This window comes from Epargyreus clarus, unplaced genomic scaffold (genome assembly GCF_041222505.1).
Source record: "Epargyreus clarus isolate Ecla_fem2 unplaced genomic scaffold, WU_Ecla_fem_2.2 ptg000022l, whole genome shotgun sequence".
NCBI lineage: Eukaryota > Metazoa > Arthropoda > Insecta > Lepidoptera > Hesperiidae > Epargyreus > Epargyreus clarus.
The window spans coordinates 2,062,950-2,084,242 of NW_027332229.1; the positions used below are offsets into that span (position 1 = coordinate 2,062,950).

At 38.5% G+C, this 21,293-nt stretch overlaps 1 protein-coding gene across 1 annotated transcript in view; it reads right to left on the reverse strand.

The window, feature by feature from the left end:
* Positions 1 to 19,140, reverse strand: part of LOC140751225 (programmed cell death protein 4) — a 36,284-nt gene extending 17,144 nt beyond the window's left edge. Inside the window, exons 1-2 of the mRNA XM_073085094.1 lie at positions 18,653 to 19,140; positions 1,543 to 1,703 (exon numbers count right to left, since the gene is read on the reverse strand). Of these exons, the coding sequence (XP_072941195.1) occupies positions 1,543 to 1,703; positions 18,653 to 18,908 (417 nt within the window). The 5' untranslated portion in view covers positions 18,909 to 19,140. The remainder of the gene's footprint in view (positions 1 to 1,542; positions 1,704 to 18,652) is intronic.
* Positions 19,141 to 21,293: the final 2,153 nt, after the last annotated feature.

A 21,293-nucleotide genomic window follows, 5' to 3' on the forward strand; every position in this document is an offset into this window, starting at 1 on the left:
GGACAAACACGTGCCTAATAAGTCAAGGTCTTACATACATTCGCTAGCGATCGAATCTATGTGTCTATTTTATGAAATTATAAGATTTAATTACCAAACGAGCATGCTGTGCACCTGATGGTAAGTGGCTACTGCCGCCCATGGACGTCATCAACGCCAGATAAGATTAAATTCCTACCTGAGGTCGATCACACTGCGCCGCTACCACTGAGGACTAAGCTGAAACGCCTCGAAAAAGTATGTCTCCCTTACCACACCCTTCAAACCGGAACACAGCAGCGCTTAACACTGCTGTTGCTGCTGGTAGTGCCGGAGTCGAACCACAAATACACCTATTTGTGGTTAAAGGTAGCGGTGGGTCGTTGAAGTTTTTTCGGTCAACGAAACGTCAACGTTAATTTCCATTGATCAACTAGTTGATCAACTAGTTAATTTCGTCAACGACTTAACGTGTTACTAATTTCAACTCGCATCAATAATAAACGGTTTTTAACTATGCTGCAACGATCAACGCTTCTCTATTGAAGTGCGGTAAATGTTATTTTAGAAACAATTTGACGTAGTGCGTGTTATTAAATATCAATATCAAGAATTGATAATTATAATTATTTATTAGGAAATAATTCAATATGTTCTACATAATTGGAGTTTAAATTATGCTATTATACCGACAATCAAGCTCGTCTGCTACTCGTATATTATAAAAAAAATTAACGTAAGTTTAATTCTAAACAAAATACAATTTTACGTTGAAAATAACGAAACGTTCCGTTTAACGTCGTTGACGTAACGTTGATTCGTTGAACGGTTGATTTAACTTGTTCGTTGATTCAACGACCACCGTTACAAAATACAATTTACGTTGAAAATAACGAAACGTTCCGTTCAACGTCGTTGACGTATTTAACTAGTTCATTTCTATTGGGTTAAAGTTGATTCGTTGAAAGTGAATCAACGGTTGATTTAACTAGTTCGTTGATTCAACGACCACCGCTAGTTAAAGGTGTGGTAAGATATTCTTGTCCGCGGCGTACGCGCGGAGTATCTGTGGCCGACGACTGTTATTGGAATCTGATCTCTTCTAGTATTAATTACGATGTCAATGGGCGGCAGTAGCCATTTACCATCAGGTGGACTGCATGCTCGTCTGCTACTCCATATTATGTCGGCAGATAGCTACACAGCGTGTGACACGAAGAGATCAGTGACTCAAACGATAAACGTCACTAAATAATAGGTTTTTTTTTAGAAAAAAAATCTTCAAAATTTGCCTTTCCCTTCAGTTTATCATTTATCATTACTACTAAAATTTGATCAATATAGGCTATCTGATGTTTTAATACAACAGGTGTTTTATTTGATCTTTTGATTTTCAAAATGATCTCGTTCGATGCCCGGCTAGGGAAAAACGAATGATAAAGTTTTAGTTTTTATCAAAATCGGCCTCGTAACTCCTTTCAGCATTTTTAGCTAATCCTTATAGTTTCGGATTCGACCCTGAAGGCCTATTTAAAAATTCACCCTGTATATCAAGACACTCACCACGATCTCCTCAGGCTCAGCCTCCACGATGACCTGCTTGAACTCCACATCGCCGTTGGTGACCGCCTCGGAGTCATAGTTGGGGTCGTTCGCGTCCTCCACGTACTCCTCAAGGAGTTCAGAGCCCGGCGCTCCCCAGACGCCCTTACCGCCAGCACCGCCTGGGAACAACCGAAGGTTTAGCATCAGTATCTTAAATAAATATAGTTCAAAAAACTAAAAAACACGTTTTAATGATTAAATCAACTAAAAAGTAGAAAATAATTTTCAATCTAGGAATCAATTAAGGAACAGTAAATTGTATAATTGTAAAAGCGTGGAGTGCTCCACTGATCAATTTTCGAACAGCACCCCACACTTTTTCCACAATTGATATAATATTCCTCAAATGGGATAGAAATCGGGCTCAAAGATTCCGTTACTGTTACGTACATACATACATACAAACGTACAACCCAAGCTAATAAAAGCGTGTTAAAAATAAATTAAGGTCTTGGCCTAGGGATTGAAGAGGTTGCCTAAATGCAGTAGCAGGGTGGGAGAAAAAATAACGGCTTGTCTCTTGAATGGGCGACCGACGACATACTATAAGGGGAACAGTAATAATCATCATCAACCCATTACTGTTGTACTGCTGGGCACGGATCTCCTCTCAGAATGCGAAGGATTGTCCTAATCCTAGTCCACCGCGCTGGCCAAGGGCCTATTGGTAGACTTTCATTTGTTTTTTTATAATATTGGAGTAGCAGACGAGCAAGCAGTCCACCTAATGGTAAGTGGCTACTGCCGCGTATGGACAACTGTAATGAACCCCAGATAGGATTAGATATTCCTACCTGAGGTCGGCCACAGATGTGCCGCTACCCCTGAGGACTAAGCTGGAACGCCTCGGAAAAGTCAGTCTCCCTTACCACACCCTTCAAAACGGAACACAGCAACGCCTAACACTGCTGTTATTGGGTAGAAACAGGTCTGGCGGTGGTGCTGCCGGAGTTGAACCACAAAGGGTTCTACTACCTTCAAACTTTATTTAGAGAACATTTGAAGATTTTAGATATGCAGATTTCTTCCCAATATTTTCCCTCCCAATTAAAGCAAGTTGTACTACTTTGTAACACGTTCATAAGTTTTGAAAATCAGAGGGTCTGGGATTTTAACCTCGGACTCCACAATCGAAAGCCCGCGAATCAACCACTAGGCTGTCACTGCTCTGCAGTAATAGTTTATCGAATTAGTCCAGTTAAAGAAGGAGAACTATTTAAAGGTTTATTCGATCCTCATCTCTGTTAAGTGTGAGAGACGTGTTATGTGCCGGCTAAATGGTGAGTGAGACAGGTCATCAGACAGATTTATACAAGGCGTTCCAGTTTAAGTCCTCAGTGCAACGTATCTGCAACCGTAGGTAGAACTTATCCTAATTGGAGCTAGTTACAGCATTTTACGGATATCCATGGGCGGCAATGGTGACTAACAACCAGTTGGACTTCATATTCATTTCCTACTTCAGTTTTTAACACACACTTTTTACTTTTTAAGATTTTCAGATACAAACATATGTCGTATCTGATGTATCTGTTTCACTTTACTTTTTGAACTTTTCGAGCACAAAAGATAGGGAATCATTTTTTTTACTTATAATTTATATTTCTATACATATTTTACCGCAATATAATAAATCAATAGCAGCCTGTGTCAGATACGATCAACCTCGGATCCACGATTAGTATGGAAACAAGTTGAACATGTTCGTTCAACTACTCATATGTACACACACATGCGCAGAACGGGATAGGGCTGACAGATTATGCCGAGTATACTCGATAAGTGCTGACAAATAGACGCGAGTACGAGTATGTAGATAACTCATTCGATGCTCGCCTCGACACTCCATTGTAGAATTTGGGTTTTTCAGCGCGAAATAGAAATTCGAGCCTGTGCACGCACAGGCCTTTACATATTCGTCGTTGTTGTGTTATTTGGCTGATAATTCGCTAGAGATTTAGTTTTTTTCTAAAATATCTAAGTATTAGATATTTTAGAAAAAGTACCATACAATTGAACTGACATGGCTTTCCTCATAAATGTATTTTATCTTCATCGTAGTCAATCTATAACTATTCCTCTAATTGGCCAGGTTCTACTCTCGGAGTGAAGGCCCAAAGCCCTCAAAGTGCAAATGGTAGACTTTACAAGATTTTTTTCAGACAAACCTACATCTATTACTTATTTAGAAAAACATGAAATAAAATAGAATAACCTTTAATAAGTTTCCACATACAGAAAGTTCACACACCTTTGATATTTTTTTAACTCAGGTAAGTAACTTATTAGTATAAGGTTACTCACGATGTCTTTCTTCCCTGAATTTAATAATTAAAATTAAAAGCAATTTTTTAAACCTATCATATAGGTAGGTGTATAATTAAAAGTCTCCTCGATTCCTAAATGATATAAATTGGTATAATACTTTTTCTGCAACATTTAATAAATTACTTCTATAAAAAACTAGTTGAAAATGAATACTAAATTTATGCGGCAAAAATAAGCATTTATTTTTGCCAAATATTAAAAAAATAATTAAAACGACAACCCTATTCAATGCGGGTAAACTTTTTAACTAACCGATCCAGTTTCATATATACAAAACTACTTAAACCAATAGCTTTGAGATCTGATAGAAAAATGCATGAGAAAACTATGTTCAGTACTATCTCAAGCAGTCAGTGATAGCCTAGTGGTTAAGAAACTCGGCCTCTCGTACGAGGGGACCGAGGTTCAAATCCCAGGCACCTCTGATTTTTCAAAGTTATGTGCGTATTAGAAATTAATTATCACTTTCTTAAAACGGCGACGGAAAACATCGTGAGGAAACCTACATACCTGACAAAATCTTTAAAAAAAAAAACTAAGTTTTCAAAAGTATGTGAAGTCTACCAATACGCACTTGGTCAGCGCGGTGGACTATGGCCTAATCCTTCTCATTGTAAGAGGAGACCCGTGCCCAGCACTGGGACAGTTATGGGTTAATGATGATGAACTATCTCAAGTATTTTAACATTCTTAACTAACATTATAAAACTCGAATGTGACTTTCTTTGTTTGTTATACTTTCAATTCTTAACTAAATAACCGATTGTCATGAAATTGTGTCCACACGTTGATAGAGGTTGAGAAAAGGACATAGGGTTTTTGATGTGAAACATCTATAGCCGCACGTAAAACCGATTTCTGGCGTGGCGACGCATGCCGTGGCGACGGTATATATATACAGTCTATATGCAGTAGTGTGCACGGTGTGGCGACACGTCGCCATGCGCAATCGAATTCAATAAATAGTCATCGTTATCTGGAAAAAAATCGTAATATTTTATTTTATCATTATGACATATTTAGTTCCTATCACAATATGTTCTTTTCTGCATATTACTTCTACAAAATAATGTCGATGTTTCACATCTGCCAGGCGTCCCGTGACGGCTCACATTTTTTTTTATAATATAGGAATAGCAGACGAGCATGCAGTCCACCTGATGGTAAGTGCCTACTGGCGCCGATGGACATCTGTAATCAACCCCAGATAAGATTATATTTCTACTTGCGGTCGGCCACATACGAGCCGCTACCATTGATGACAAAGTTGGAATACCTCGGAAAAATATGTCTCCTTTACCACACCCTTCAAACATGAACACAGCAGCGCATAACACTGCTATTATTAGGCACTATATAGTCGTCACAATTTAATAGGCCCATTTTGACACATGCCATCGCTAGGCACTAAGCATAATACAAATAGATAACCAAAGAAACCGATTTTAATACACATCGATTACAACCCCACATCGTATTGTATTTTGTAAACAAAATATTTATTTAATATTTTTCTAAATCATCTAAATATTAATAAAAAGGAGAAAAGAAAATAAATTCTAGTGTAATTTAAAAATTTAATCATATTTAAAATATTACGCATAAAGCATCGCTCGTGCATTTCTTTTCGTTTTATCATTGACACAAAGTTTTGTTTATTTTATTGTTGTTATGATGAAAAAGAGTTAAATAATTAATTATAACTGTTAATATTTTATTCGATGTTAAATATTATATCTATGTTATTTACAATCATAATTACTAAATATAGGAAATTTTAAGTAATAAAATAAACTATAAACTAAAAAAGGACTTATTTACAAAATATACAAGAAAATTATAAATAAAATAAGCCATCTAAAATTTCCGTGTGAGGCATGGTTCCCAAAACGCTGGCGGCGTTTCCTTGCTGCACGGCAAGACTTAATCTTTGTGCAAAATAGCCGCCAGCTTTTTGGTCACCGGAAGCAGTGACAAGTTTGGCCGACATATCTGACATGAATTTTTTCATGTCAGATGACCATGGACCCATTGTCTCTAAAGCAAGCGCCGCAAACAAGTAATTGTCTAATAAATTACTATATTTACGACGCTTGAGAGTCTGGGCATGGTCGGCTGCAGCCCCCGCTTTCACTGAAGTATTAGCTAGGTGTGAGGGGGCTAAAGTATCAACGCACGTTGCGTCCCATATCAGGGGTCGTCCGAGACTCCATGGAACTAGAGTGATTCCATCAGGTCTCTTGCCATCGTCTCTAAAAAGACCTGGGGGTTCTAAAGTCGCTGGTATAGAGACGGTAGCAAGAGCCCGACGAATCAAACTGTTCAGAGTCCCGTGACGATATAGCCTGCCGGCACTCCTGATACAGGACAAGCCATGTCGACCCAATGTGTCCACCTCCTGCCCACACGGACAAAAGTGAGACTCGCAAATCTTGGCACCGAGCCGGAGACCTATAGAAATGCGCAACGTTATAGGATCCAGCACGGTGCCAATATTGTTGGAAGGGAGTGCGTGTAGCCAATGTCCTGATTCACTTTGGGCAACAGCTAATAAACGGGCCCTATCAGAGTTGTCAGAACATCGTTATTAATTATTGGTAATTTATGATCGATTATTTGAAAGTTAATCGATTATGGTTTCTTCCGAATGCTTGGCAGCTGCAAGCTCTAGCGTCACGTGGTCGTAAACTGCCTACTAAAAATTTACTTTAAAACATTAATGACATTAGAATGGCATGTGTCAAAATGGGCCTATTAAATTGTGACGACTATAGGTGTGGCGGTGGTGCCGCCGAGTCGCACTACAAAGGGTTCTACCACCTTCAAATGTATGATCGGCTTGTAATGGAACCTATTCTCTATTTTGCCAACGCACCACCCGACCGAACTACTCGTTGAATTGGGACACACTGAAGATCAGTGGCCGTGGATCACCGCGGTGAGGCCGAGTGTGGACCCTTACGCTGTTTGTCCACCAACCACGATACCGAGCCGATACCGATAATTAAGACGGCGCCGAAGTAGCGTACATACATTTGCTATAGCAGCTTGTCCACCGAACGTCCCGCACCCGAGCACCGTCATCCCATAGTAAATGTATGTGTACGCTACTTCGGCGCCGTGATTAATTATCGGTATCGGCTCGGTGACGGTGCAGTGGACAAACAGCGTTATGTTAAATTTTACTGCAGCAATGTTTTGATTTTAAAGTTATGTTTACTATTATTTGTCACATAATAAAAAAAAAAAACGCTTTCTACACTCACAGCCCCACACTAGGATTCCCTGTATCGTGGGTGCCATGGACACACACAGAGACAAATACACAAACACCCAGACCCAGAAACAGAAATCTAAATTCATCATTTAGAAATCTGTCTGGCCGGGGATCGAACCCGGGACCCTCTGCGCGTCAGACCGGCATGGTGACCGCTCCGCCACGCGGGTCGTCAAACGTCAAATAATGTTGTAGTATTTTTTACAAATAAATGTTTCTGTCTTTCTTTCTCTATGGAATCGCTCACAGATGTCCATACGACAGCGACCTATTACCATCAGTTGGACTGCATGCTCATTTACTACTCCAATGTTACTGTAGCGAGTTCCCGCTATTCGTCAAGAGATGGCGCTGCTGAATCACGCTATCGAAGTTTTCTAAATATCTTGCATATATACTAGTACTTAAATGAGACGAGCACGACCGCTCCCCGGGCATGATCACCTAGCCCGGCGGGAGATCTCCCTTTGCCAAAATTACAAATAATTATTATAGTTTAAAAACTAAAATCCTCGCTATGATCGCACAAGGAAAATCGTTAATCCTGATTCCTGACGAACCTTTTGAGGTGAATGGAATAAAATTATTTAAATCGTGTATTGTCATCGGTTCTTGATAATTGTTCAAAATTTAAAATTAATCGGACCGTTCAAAGTGGACAAAAATCGAGTTCAAAGATTCCGTTACATACATACAGGTCAAGCTAATAAAAGCGTGGCAAAAATCACATACGGCCATATGACCTTTATTTATATTATAGATGCACGTCAAACTGAAATATATAACAAAAACAGCGATAAGATATCCTCAGATTGCATTAAGTGCGTCCATTTCGTTATCATTCTTAAATATTTTGAAACTCTTATCATATTAATCACGTGGTAAGCCGCGAGGTGTCGCTTTAGATTTTTTTTTTTATATTTGAACCTGACGATAAAACAGACGTGCTACCTGATGGAAAGTAGTCAACGTCGCCTATGGACATTTTCAACACCAGAGGAGTCGCCAATGCATCGCCGGCTTTGAAGGAGAGCTCTTTTTGCACCTTTTTTGAAGAGCCCCATGTCATAGCGCTCCGGGAATACCTCAGAAGGAAGGATACTTTTATAATATAGGAGTAGCAGACGAGCATAAAGTCCACCTGATGGTAAGTGGCTACCGCCGCCCATGGACATCTGTAGTCAACACCAGATAGGATTAGATATTCCTACCTGAGGTCGGCTACAGATGCGCCGCTACCTCTAAGGACTAAGCTGGAACGCCTCGGAAAAGTATGTCTCCCTTACCACACCCTTCAAACCAGAACACAGCAGCGCTTAACACTGCTGTTATTAGGCAGATATAGGTGTTGCGTAAGTGCCGCTGGAGTCGACCCAGAATTCATCTTTTCTTCAGACATCTGCCTGACCAGGGAACGAACCCAAAACCCTTGCAGGATAACCGTGGTAGCATTTACCTGCCCTAAATGGCATTTTTTTTTTACACAACCAACCAACCTAAGATCGAACCCGATACCCTTGCCAGAGACGACGCCACTACACCATTGCGCTAATGTCTTAAGTATTATTTTTACTAAAAATCAATTTTAAAACATAACTATCAAATAAATTTAATAACATTGTCAAAACAACGAAAATATCGCTTATAAATACTCAATACTGCTCTTATCAGTGTAAATAATGTCAAAGTGTGTTTTATTACTTAGCTAATGACCTGTGACGACTTCAGTATCAAATAATACATTATTTACTTATGGAACCTACCACAAAGTAAACATTATTACATTTCTACTAAGGAATTAACTAGTTTTTTGTATAATATAACAGTAGCAGACGAGCATGCAGTCCACCTGATGGTAAGTGGCTACTGCCGCCCATGGACATCTGTAATCAACCCCAGATTAGATGCTCCTACCTGAGGTCGGCCACAGATGCGCCGCTACCCCTGAGGACAAAGCTGGAACGCCTCGGAAAAGTCTGTCTCCCTTACCACACCCTTCAAAACGGAACACAGCAGCGCCCAACACTGCTGTTATTAGGTGTGGCGGTGGTGCCGCCGGAGTCGAACCACAAGCGGTTCTACCTTCAAAATTTGCTTGCAAAAATGGCTTGGTTTGATAATTATGTGCTTTTGTATTATGCCTCTTAATCTATCGGTTCGAGGTTCAAGGCTTAGGTAACGTACCCATACTACGTGACCCATTTTTAGGTCTTTAAAATGTCACGCTGTGTCAAGTCACAGGAGCGGGGAGGGGGGGGCTTAGATTTTTGTCACGTAGTACAATTCATCGAGAGAAATCTCGCAAGCAAGCAAGTCGACGAGAATCCGTGCTACAGGCGTATACAATAACGTCGTTGTACGATCGGCTGCTTTTGCTCGTCGCGCCGGCGCAGGACACAGTTCCCGTTTTTTTTTTTGCTCGTCGCGCCATTTCATGACACGTTTAAGGCATACCTAATCCCAAATTTACCTAGTACAACCCATCTCTAATACTACGTAACTATTTGAGGAGGGAGGGAGGGTCTTAGCATATACTACGGGTGGTCACGGGAGGGGTCGAAAAATATTAAAAAATTGGTCACGTAGTGTGGGTACGTTCCCTTAGCAGAATAATACCACAACGCCACACGAGTCGTCATAACAAAATAAAACAACATATAAATACAAATATTATATGCTTTCTATGTATGGACATGGACCTACCTCAATAAACATAGTATTAGTCAGTACGCTTCACACTACTAAAATCCTTACTAATAATATAAATCCGAAAGTAACTATCTGACTGTCTGTCTGGTTGCCTCTTCTTCACGCCTAAACCACTGAACCGATTTTAATGAAATTTTGTGCAAAGATAGTCTGAGACCCGAGAAAGTACATAGTATAGTTTTTATCCCGGAAATCCCACGGAACTAGGGATGGCGATCTAAGATCGATTAATCGGAGAATCGATCTTTTGGACCCAAAACATCGATTCTCCGATTATTTTAATCGATATTAGTAAGGATTGAATTGTAAAGTATGCATTTAATCAAGTGATGATCTTTAGCAAAGTTCAAGGTACGAATTTTCAGTTTTATGTATGTTAGTATGTCATATTATTTTCTTTTAAACGCGGACGAAGCCGCGGGCAAAAACTATTTATAAAATAAAACAACAACATATATATAAATATTACTATGCTATGTATGGTCGGCCCTACCTCAATAAACATAGTATTAGTCAGTACTAATACTATGTTTATTGAGGTATTGGTCGGCCCTACCTCAATAAACATAGTATTAGTACTGACTAATACTATATTTATTGAGATTAGTACTGACTAATACTATGTTTATTGAGGTAGGGCCGTCGTGCCGTGTGTGTACTGACACACACTACTAAAATTAACGAACTACGCAGCAGTTGTTACTACAACAACTTGTAACAAACGTATTATAGCATATAAATGACTAATCTGTTATGGTACGCCATTTTATTCGTATTCGAATAAGAATGTATGGTTAGATATAATATTTGGCAAATGTGAGTCAACTCGTATTTGTCCGCCGCTGTCAACCCTTTACTGTCCCACTGCTGGTCGTTCGCTGGGACGTCTTACCCTCCGGGCGCACATATATTGCGGCAATGTCAACATAAGGGCGGTGGGCAGGAATTTCGGGTCTCGAGGATACCCTCTTTGCCCGGGCAGATTCTCAGGTGGTAAATACCCCCCGGATTCTTGATATTTATTCATAATAATATAATGTTATTTAAAACATAATAAAATAATGAACAAATATTAAAAATATCTATCATCCCCCTGTTGAGGGGGTGATTCGGTACTTATCGCGTCGTTATACCGAGCGGACGGTCGGCCCCCTGATGGTCGGGGGTCGCCAGCCCTGGGAGCTCCCGCGGGTGCGGGCGCCCCGTAGGTGGTCGATCGTGTCCACTGCTGGGCTAAGGTCTCGTCTCATAATAAGGATTAGGCCATAGTCTACCAAGCTGGCTAGAATGAGAGACCGAGTTTCTTAACCAGTAGGCTATCAGTATTTCTTATTGTAGCATCCATAAAAGTTAATGTAATTTGACCTAACTACATAGGTAGTCAGTTCAAATTTTAGTATGTGCTAATATCAGCTCATAACTATACTTATATTATAGTTCAATTGATAATGTTAAAAACGCCGAAAAGTAACCGGTTCCTTTTATGTCCATAGCCAGTAATGGGTCGTTGTAGGCGATACAAAAACGAATCGTCAACCTACTACCGTCCCACTGCTGGGCACAGGTCCCCTACACAAGAGATTCGATATAATATAGGAGTAGCAGACGTGCATGCAGTCCACCTGATGGTAAGTGGCAACTGCCGCCGAGGAAACCTGAGGTCGGTCACAGATGCGCCGCTACCCCTGAGGACTAAGCTGGAACGCCTCGGATAAGTCTGTCTCCCCTACCACACCCTTCAAACCGGAACACAGCAGCGCCTATCACTGCTGTTAGGCGCTGCTATGTTCGAATTAGGTAGAATAGGTTCGTATTAGGTAGAAATACGTGTGGCGATGGTGCCGCCGGAGTTAAACCACAGGGGGTTCTACCACCTTAAAAAAAAATGTGAGCCGTCACGGGACACCTGGCAGATGTGAAACATCGACATTATTTTGTAAAAGTAATATGCAGAAAAGAACATATTGTGATAGGAACTAAATATGTCATAATGATAAAATAAAATATTACGATTTTTTTCCAGATAACGATGACTATTTATTGAATTCGATTGCGCATGGCGACGCGTCGCCACACCGTACACACTACTGCATATAGACTGTATATATATACCATCGTATATCGTGGCGACGCGTCGTCCACGGCATGCGTCGCCACGCCAGAAATCGGTTTTACGTGCGGCTATAGATGTTTCACATCAAAAATTAGGTCACAGTCCACCGTGCGGGCGTCCACACTGCGTATTGATAGAATTCATACACCTTTTCAACTTTTCAGGGTTGCGTATTCAAAGGGTAAACACGGAACCCTATTACTAAGACTTCGCTGTCTGTCCGTCTGTCACAGGACCTCTGGAACCGTAATGGATAGACGCTTGAAATTTTTACAGATTATGCATAACGATGGCCGCTATAACAACAAATACTAAAAATATAATAAAGTTGAATATTAAAGAGGGTCTCCTTACACCGGTATTTTTCGGCATTTTTCGATGTAATTGTTAAACCGTAGTAGGAAGACAGTTGAATTTTTTTACAATACGTCAATTACTACTATAACTGCTATTATAAAAATAGAAATAAGAACAATAAAAATATTTTAATATGGTTATTTTAAAAATAAGTAAAATATAACGAACATCTCGTGATACGGGAGCTTGAATGTGCGAGTTCGACTCGCACTCGGCAATTTATTTTTTCATAATTAATTTCTAATCTTAAACAAACAAACTTTAAAAATCCAGAGTTGCACCAAAAATCACAAAAATTTTACGCTATAACTATTTCACACACATATTATACAAGTAATTGATAAAGCCAAACTGCGCAGTTTGGGCATGGAAACGCGTATTAGTCATGGCGGAACCAAAACAACATAACAAATCCGTCTTAATTAATTTGACTAATTATATTACTAGTTATTAGTCTGGCATTGGGTGCGTCCTTCCTTTGTTTACATTATGTGCGATTTCTTAGCGAACACTTGCTCTAATATTGAAGGAAAACATGGAATAATTAATAATTGGAGGGTCCTACCATAAAATTTTCATTTATTTATTTTTTTAGTATTGTTTATCATTATCGTTGTAACACAATTCAATAGAAAACACTATAATATCGAAAAATAGCGGTTTCTTGTATTGCGACCCCTATTTATCTTCAAAATATTTTAATTTTTAGTGCCTGTTGTTATAGCAGCCATCTGTAAAGAATTCAAGTGTTTCAAATGTGTGTCTATTACGGTTCAAGAGAGAGCCCTGTGACAGACAGTTAAACAGTGGAGGCTTAGTAATAGACTTCAGTAACCCTAAAAAGTTATGTAAAGTCTACCAATCTGCACTTGACCTAGCATAGCATAGCATGGTAGATTATGGCCTGAAAAAACAAAACAAAAAATGTTTGAAACAAATACTAACCACCACAACATTAATACTAGAAATAGAAATAAATTTGCAATTCCTAAACATAGATCATGTAAGGTGGCTAGATCTTTCATGGGTAAATGTATTCGCTACTACAATAAAATACCCGACCACATTTTGAATCTCACAGAAAAAAAGTTCAAACATGTTGTTAAACAAACGCTGTGTAAAAAAGCGTACTATAAAATAAGTGATTATTTGACTGACAAAACGGTGTGGTCTGAAGTAGTTCCAGCTCCACATGTACCATTAGGTTAAGTTTAACATTGTAAAAAACATTTTTTATATCACGGCGTGCGTAAATGGACGTTTTACGCACGCTTCGCGTGCGCAAAACCCCCATTTCCGACCCCGTAATATAAAATTTTATACAACACGCGGACGAAAAATGTTTTTCTGACTCGTGTGATTGCAGTCCTCGCCTGCGGCTCGGCCTGCAAACTCACACTTGTCAGAAAAAAATTTTTCGTCCTCGTATTGTAATGTACTATTTTTAAATATGTGTGTTATGGAGTTTCTTTTGCCGCTTCTCCATAACGAAACACCTTGTGAAGTGGTGGTAGTTGTATTGACATTCAAAAAGTGCTCTGTAATGAACCTATTTTGAATAAAATTTTGATTTGATTTGAAACACAGGAGACCCGTGCCCAGGAGTGTGACAGTAATAGGTTGATGATATCATTACAATCTTTCAGACACTATTAATAAATTTATTATAGTTTACCAACATTGCATTGTGGCTAGCTGCCAATTATATAATAAACAGAGTATTTATAGATTTTAATTACTTAATCGCCTTGATCCACAATGTCTCTTATCTATTTATGAGATTGCATGTTTACCTAACGATTTTATTTTAAAATTTATACAGAATAATTAATTTAAAGTTTTATAATGGACTTTTAATTGCTTAATTATATTTTTATAGCACAGAATCAGCAAATGCATGCAGTCTACCTGATGTGACTACTGCTGTCTATGGACATTTCAGATGCATACGAGGTCTACCTTGGGTCTGCAACAGATGTGTTGCTAACTCTGAGAACAAATTTGGAATGTCTCGAAAAGTATATCTCCCTTACCACACCCTTCAAACCAGAACACTGCAGCTCTTGACAATGCTGTTATCAGAGAAATGGGTGAAACAATGGTGTCTACTGGATCGGACCTTACTCGAACTTGGCCAATTATTTCAATATGTGTTCTTCCTTATATCTTCCTCCAATCTAATCTTCTACTACCAAAACCAACATTTTAACACAAAAGCACTATTACAAGTATTATTTCCCATTAAACATTACATGAGATATATTTTTAACATGGAGCATAGCCAAATTATATGTATGAGTAAATAGAACATTGTTTTTATTATCTAATAGTTTGACCTAGATAATAATTTTAAGGTGGTAGAACCCTTTGTGGTTCGACTCCGGCGGCACCACCGCCACACCTATTTCTACCTAATAACAGCAGTGTTAGGCGCTGCTGTGTTCCGGTTTGAAGGGTGTGGTAAGGGAGACAGACATTTCCGAGGCGTTCCAGCTTAGTCCTCAGGGGTAGCGGCGCATGTGTGGACGACCTCATGTAGGAATATCTAATCCTATCTAGGGTTGATTACAGATGTCCATGGGCGGCAGTAGCCACTTACCATCAGGTGGACTGCGTGCTCATTTGCTACTCTTATATTATAAAAAAAAAAAATTGTACTGTTTCATCTAATACTTATTTACATTATTGAAATAGTAGATATGATAATCTAGTGGTTGAAACTTTGCCTCTGACTCGATATGTGTTACAAATCCCAGAGCGCTAATTTTTCGAACTTATGTGTATATTGGAAATTAATTATAATTTGCTTTAACGGTGAAGAAAAATACCATGAGGAAATCTACCTGAGAACTCAAAGTTTTGAAACGTATGTGATGTCTATGACCTAAATCATACTCGATTTGAGACCCATGCCCAGTAGTGGGACAGTGAGGGTCCGGTCACACAGACCGGGACGGAGAGCATCGGCTCGCATTTTTCTTTTCACAGACCGGATGGTATACGCTTGAAATTGGCGGTAGCGGAGCCGCCAACTATTTTTTTATTTATTAAAGACACACCAACAGCATTACATACAATATATATTATACAAACTAAACACGTAGACTGGTATGCATGCCAGTTACAGGTGCGTAGTGCGTACATCTTTGTTAATGCTAAATATAGACGATCATAATATAAAGTATAAATATAGTATAAAGTTTATAGACTAAATAACTAATATAAAGTATTGTTCTGTAGTTTATTTGCAGAAATGTGCGGTAAGCTTTTTTCTCAGGCTTGCGCCTGAGTCGTGGAATATATCAATTTCGTTAATAACTATTTCATATAGACCGGCTGGTAAAGATCTGAAAGCGGATGAGCATTCACACGAAGCGCGTTCAAGCATTCTTAATGACAAATGAAGTGCACATGCAAAAATAAACCTTAATACAATTATACAAAAAATCTGTTTCCAATATGATAAAAATCTGCTCTCCTCTCCGAGCCGGTCTGTGTGAACGGACCCTAATGGATTGGTGACAATGAAATGAACCAAGATTAGACCGAACCTTAAAATTAATATATTATGAAGGTAAATGACTTAATAAAAAATTGACAATAGATGCAGATTTTTTATAAATATGTTTATCATTTCATGGGTAGGTTATAACCGACAGCAGAAGCTAATGTTTTTCGAGCGTAAATACCCATTTAATCCTTAATCTTTATCCCTTAATCCTTGGGACGTCAAACATGTGAGAAGACTATAAAATACTGTAGTAAGACATTCTTCCCAATCTACTTACGCTGTTTTGTAATAATCAATTTTTGTCCTTACAAGTTTGAAATATAATAGAATTTCGAATGGTGATAGGCAAATTGGTCTTGATTGATTATTACATATTACAAATGGGTTAGTTATCTATAAGCTCACGCGGATCGAGAATTAAAGTTAAAGGACTTAGCATAGATAAGTAAAGATTACTCACTCCTAACAAGAAAATGTACCCAGTTTTGAGAATTGAAATAGTTGCGTAAAAAAGTTTTGCCACGTCTCCGTGCTAAAATATCCCTAAAATATTTGATATAATTATTTATTTAAGTATTATGTAAATTACGCAGTATTCGTTATTTATTCGTAAATTTTCTCTAAAAATGTTTTTATTTGTCAAGAATTCAAAAAAAGAACTTACTTATACGCCGCTTGTGGCGTCAACGTCGCCTACGAAATCCAAGAGAGAGATCCTTCGAAGATTTGTATGTTAGTAACGTACTCGCATAACTTCAGACTGCGTGGCGACCTTACTCAATGTGTTGGCGCCATAAAGTCCAGAAGCGTATAGTCCGCGTAAAACTGCTAGTCCGCTCTGAATATAGAAATGAATCGCGTCGCCAAAGCAAATTGTATGACTACACCTGCTCGCAACAACTTTTTTTTTTATATAGTTTAACCTAACGATTAGGCAGACGTGCTACCTGATGGAAAGTAGTCAACGCCGCCTATGGACATTTGCAACACCAGAGGAGTCGGCAATGCATCGCCGGCTTTGTATGAGAGCTCTTTTTGGACCTTTTTTGAAGAGCCCCATGTCATAGCGCTCCGGGAATACCTCAGGAGGAAGCTCATTCCACATCTTACACGTCCGCGGCAAGAACGTCCGTGCAAACCGAACTTCAGAGCGGACTAGCAGTTTGGCGTAGACTATACCCTCATAACTTCAGACTGCGTGGCGACCTTCAACTCAACGTGTAGGCGCCATACAATCCCGAAGCGTATCCTTACTAATCCTTACTAATATTATAAATCCGAAAGTTATTCTGTCTGTCTGGTTGTCTCTTCTTCACGCCCAAACCACTGAACCGATTTTAATGAAATTTTGTACAAAGATAGTCTGAGAGCCGAGAGAGGACATAGGATAGTTTTTATCCCGGAAATCCCACGGGAACTAGGGATGGCGATCTAAGATCGATTAATCGGAGAATCGATCTTTTGGACCCAAAACATCGATTATTTTAATCGATATTAGTAAGGATTGACTACGCATTTGATCAAGTGATGATCTTTAGCAAAGTTGCAGGTACGAATTTTCAGTTTTATGTGTGTTAGTATGTTATATTATTTACTTTTAAATGCGGGCGAAGCCGCGGGCATAAGCTAGTATTACTATAAGCCGTTCCTGTGATGAGTTGCTTTTAGTACCCCTGAGAAATCAGTATATTACTAGAGATTATTCGTATTTACTAAAGGGCATTATGGTAAGCAAACCTTTATCCTACCAAAAGATCTGTGATGGCGAGCGACGCACAAATTAACACGCGATCTTTAAAACTGGTCCTCAATGTGGTGTCGTGTAATAGAATATCCTGTATTTGTCTTGTAAAATCTAAGTAGTTACATTAAAAACATATTCGAAAACAATGTTAATATTATCAACATGGAATAATAGTTATCGAAATTTACTCCAATACATACTATACGTATATAATATTCGTATAATATACAATTTTACGCATCTTTCATACATTTTATAGTGTAATACGAGTACTGGCTAGCCCCTCAGTATTACAGAATCCCGCCACAATATTTAATTATCGAACCAAAACAACTTTGACCTTGACATTTTAACAAAGGAACAAACAAGCTAACAACACGGCAGGAAGCGCTGCATGGGGTTCGTCGTTTATTTTCATTTTGGCAGCCTTGAAATATTGACCAATCGCATCCTTGTATTTTGATTCGATTGGCTAACTTGATAAAATATTCTGCAATGTTTTCAACTTCGAAGTTTGTTTTTGTGTACTGTATCGTTGTGTTGTATAATATATGCATGCTTGTATGTGTGCGTGACTAATTCGTCGCATGATTACATATTATTTTAAAATTATTTTTACATTATTTGTACATAACAAAACTGTTAACACGGTCGATAAGAAGTTAATCTTTAATTATCGAGTCGATTAGGAATTTATCACTAGAGTGAAACCGTTTAGAGATAAACAAGTCTAAAATAGCCTTGGATGTCGAAAGTTGTTTACAAGCTGTGTTGCGTAACGAGTCATTCAACTATACCTACATAATAGTGACCTAGGATAATCGACAGCCACCCAATCCGTTTTGTAGCCGACACAACTGCGCAAAATGCGATAGCGTCAAAATGACCTTCAAGGAGACGCTAAATACATACGAAATATGGTAGCCCGCCGGTGCGTAGTAAACAACTAAGTACCTAAACTTATCCTAAATGCATCTGAATGGACGCTGTTGGGTTCTAGAAGCTTCGAAACGCCGGTTAGTGACTTACCTTTCTTGGGTAGGCCCCTGCCGTGCCCGTTTCGTGGTCGCCGGCTGTTTTTCCAGCTCCGATATTTCGGTAGCGGCGCAGATGACACCGCATTCACACCTTCCTTGCTATTAGAGCGAGCGTACTTCTTGTGTTTGCGACGCAACCGCTCAGTATGGGACGACGCGGCGTCCCCGGCGCCTTCCTCAGCCACCGGTTTCTCGGTGTCGTCTACCGCCACGTTTTCTGAATCGGAAGCGATACGCTCGACTTCCATTGCGGGAACGAACACCGGTTGAGAACTTAGAAAGCTAAACAACTCTTATTTTAAAACGATCTACAGCTATTCAAGTTGGAATCCACTAGGAAACCCACTCTATAATCAACGATAACGATAAAAAATACAAGCGCAACACAAGTATCCGAAATTTCACGAATGAACTAGGCGACGTGCGTACTATTTGTTTTGAGAGCACATTGATTGACGTGAAGTCAGCAAAATAACACCGATTGAAAAACTGGTTGCGGACAGTGCTGCCAACCGTAATGGTAAGGTGCTGCCAACAGTCGAATTATTTTTCCCACCATATTTCTGAATATATATAAAAGTTATAAAATATTACATGATTAATATAAAGGTAGTATGTTTATTTTAAAAGATACGATGAAAATACTAAACAAACCACATGACCCAAATGCATTCTCACTGTGGAATATTTCTAGAAGCTTATTGCGTAACAGCTGACTTCGTCGATCTTGAATATTCCATTATTACAGAGTCGCTGTTTTATAGATTCTATAGTACTATAATATTTCTTGTTTTAAATATGGTTTAGAGGTAAATACATTTTAATTCGTGTATATTTAACATTTTAGACTACTATTATATCTGATATTTAATTTCAAAAACGTTTATAATTTTACTAGTGATAATAATTACTAAAATAAAACACAACATCCAAATTTTTTTTATTGATAAAATAATTTATGGAAGTTTTACTCCGTTTCTTTTTTAGAAGTCTTAGATTTATTATAATTTCTTATATTAGAAGGAATCTTATATAATAATAGGTTATCGAAAAATATTGTACAAAATATTATGTCAAAACTTGCCAAAATATAGGTAATATCGATAATCCATATACTGGTAACACTGAAAGCAGTATTGACAACTTTAATAAAAACAGAGGAATCATTTAAATATTTGCATACAGCATAACCTCTTTTTGTCTCGTGTTTTGTCAATAATGCCATGACTAATCTTGTTTACAAAATATTTACTTTCTTTGATATTGTTGTAGTAATTGTTAGTTTTTTTATTAACCACTATCTATGACCTATACGAGAAATCGATATACATTCTCTCTTTTAAAGGTTATAGTTACCTATTGAACGTATTACAAACTAAACCAAAGTTATTATGAATTCAAGGTAGTAGAACGGTAGAAATTACAAATCTTTATGGTTTGACTCCAGAAATGTCACGTACACACTATTTCTAACTTATAACAGTTGTGTTTAAGCGCTGTTGTCGTGGTATGAAGGGTGTGGTAAAAGGGAGATTTATGCCAGGTGTTCCAACGTTATCTTGAATCTGAAGTCGATTAAAAATATCCATGGGCAGCTGCGGCCACTTACTCAGGTCTACTGCTTGCTCATTTAATATTTCTATGTTAAAAAAATATAATTTTAGACATATTTAAAGTCGGTATTATTTTAATCGACGTTATATTTGTCCTATAAATTATAAAAATATCTGTTCTGAAAATAGCAACAGCGGGTTTCGGCCATGACCTCATATTATACTCTTTTTTCGTAAGCATTGTATGCGAGGCGACTGAGGATAGCTGTCCGCATCTTCCTGTGACGTCACTTAACCACTGCGGACACCAAATAGATAATCAATAATATTTCAAAAGCGATAATACTAGTATCAGTACCAGAAAGGTATAGGCAGCGTAAAACTGCTAGTACGCTCTGAACATAGAAATGAATCGCGTCGCCATAGCAAATTGTATGACTACACCTGCTCGCAACAACTTCAGAGCGGACTAGAAATTTGGCGATAAATGTATCACGCAAGAAATGCGTTTCAGTGGAAAAGTGTCGATACCGGATAATTAAATGACATTATCTCCCTCCTTAAGAGACGCAATATAATAAAGTACTCTGTGAATCCGTGATGTACATTGAAGTAGGCTTTAAGTAGATTCTTTGCTTTATTTAAAGTTATTTACACGTGTCCACGAGCAGCAAACTTACTATCAACTCGTTTGCTACTCCAACCTTATCAAAAATTAAAGTGATTCCGCCAAAACCTATATCAGTGTTGCCAACTCTCAAAAATATTTATCCCTAAACTGAAGTCGAAACCCCCTATAATTGCATTAATTATTTGAAAATTCCCCTGAAAATATATTACACTTTTTTTTTTGGGATGCCGTGCCACCTTATGACCCGTTTCCTGTTTTTTTTTTTTTTTAGCCCCGCCGTGCTGGCTCAGAACATGTTTGTTTTGGACGCCGTGCAAGATTATGGCACGTTTCCCGTTTTTTTTTTTTTTTTTTTTGCTCGCCGCGCCTTTACAAAACCCCTAAAAATACCCCTAGACATATAAAACCCCTAGAAAAATCCCATACCACTCATTTACCCCCTAAATCTG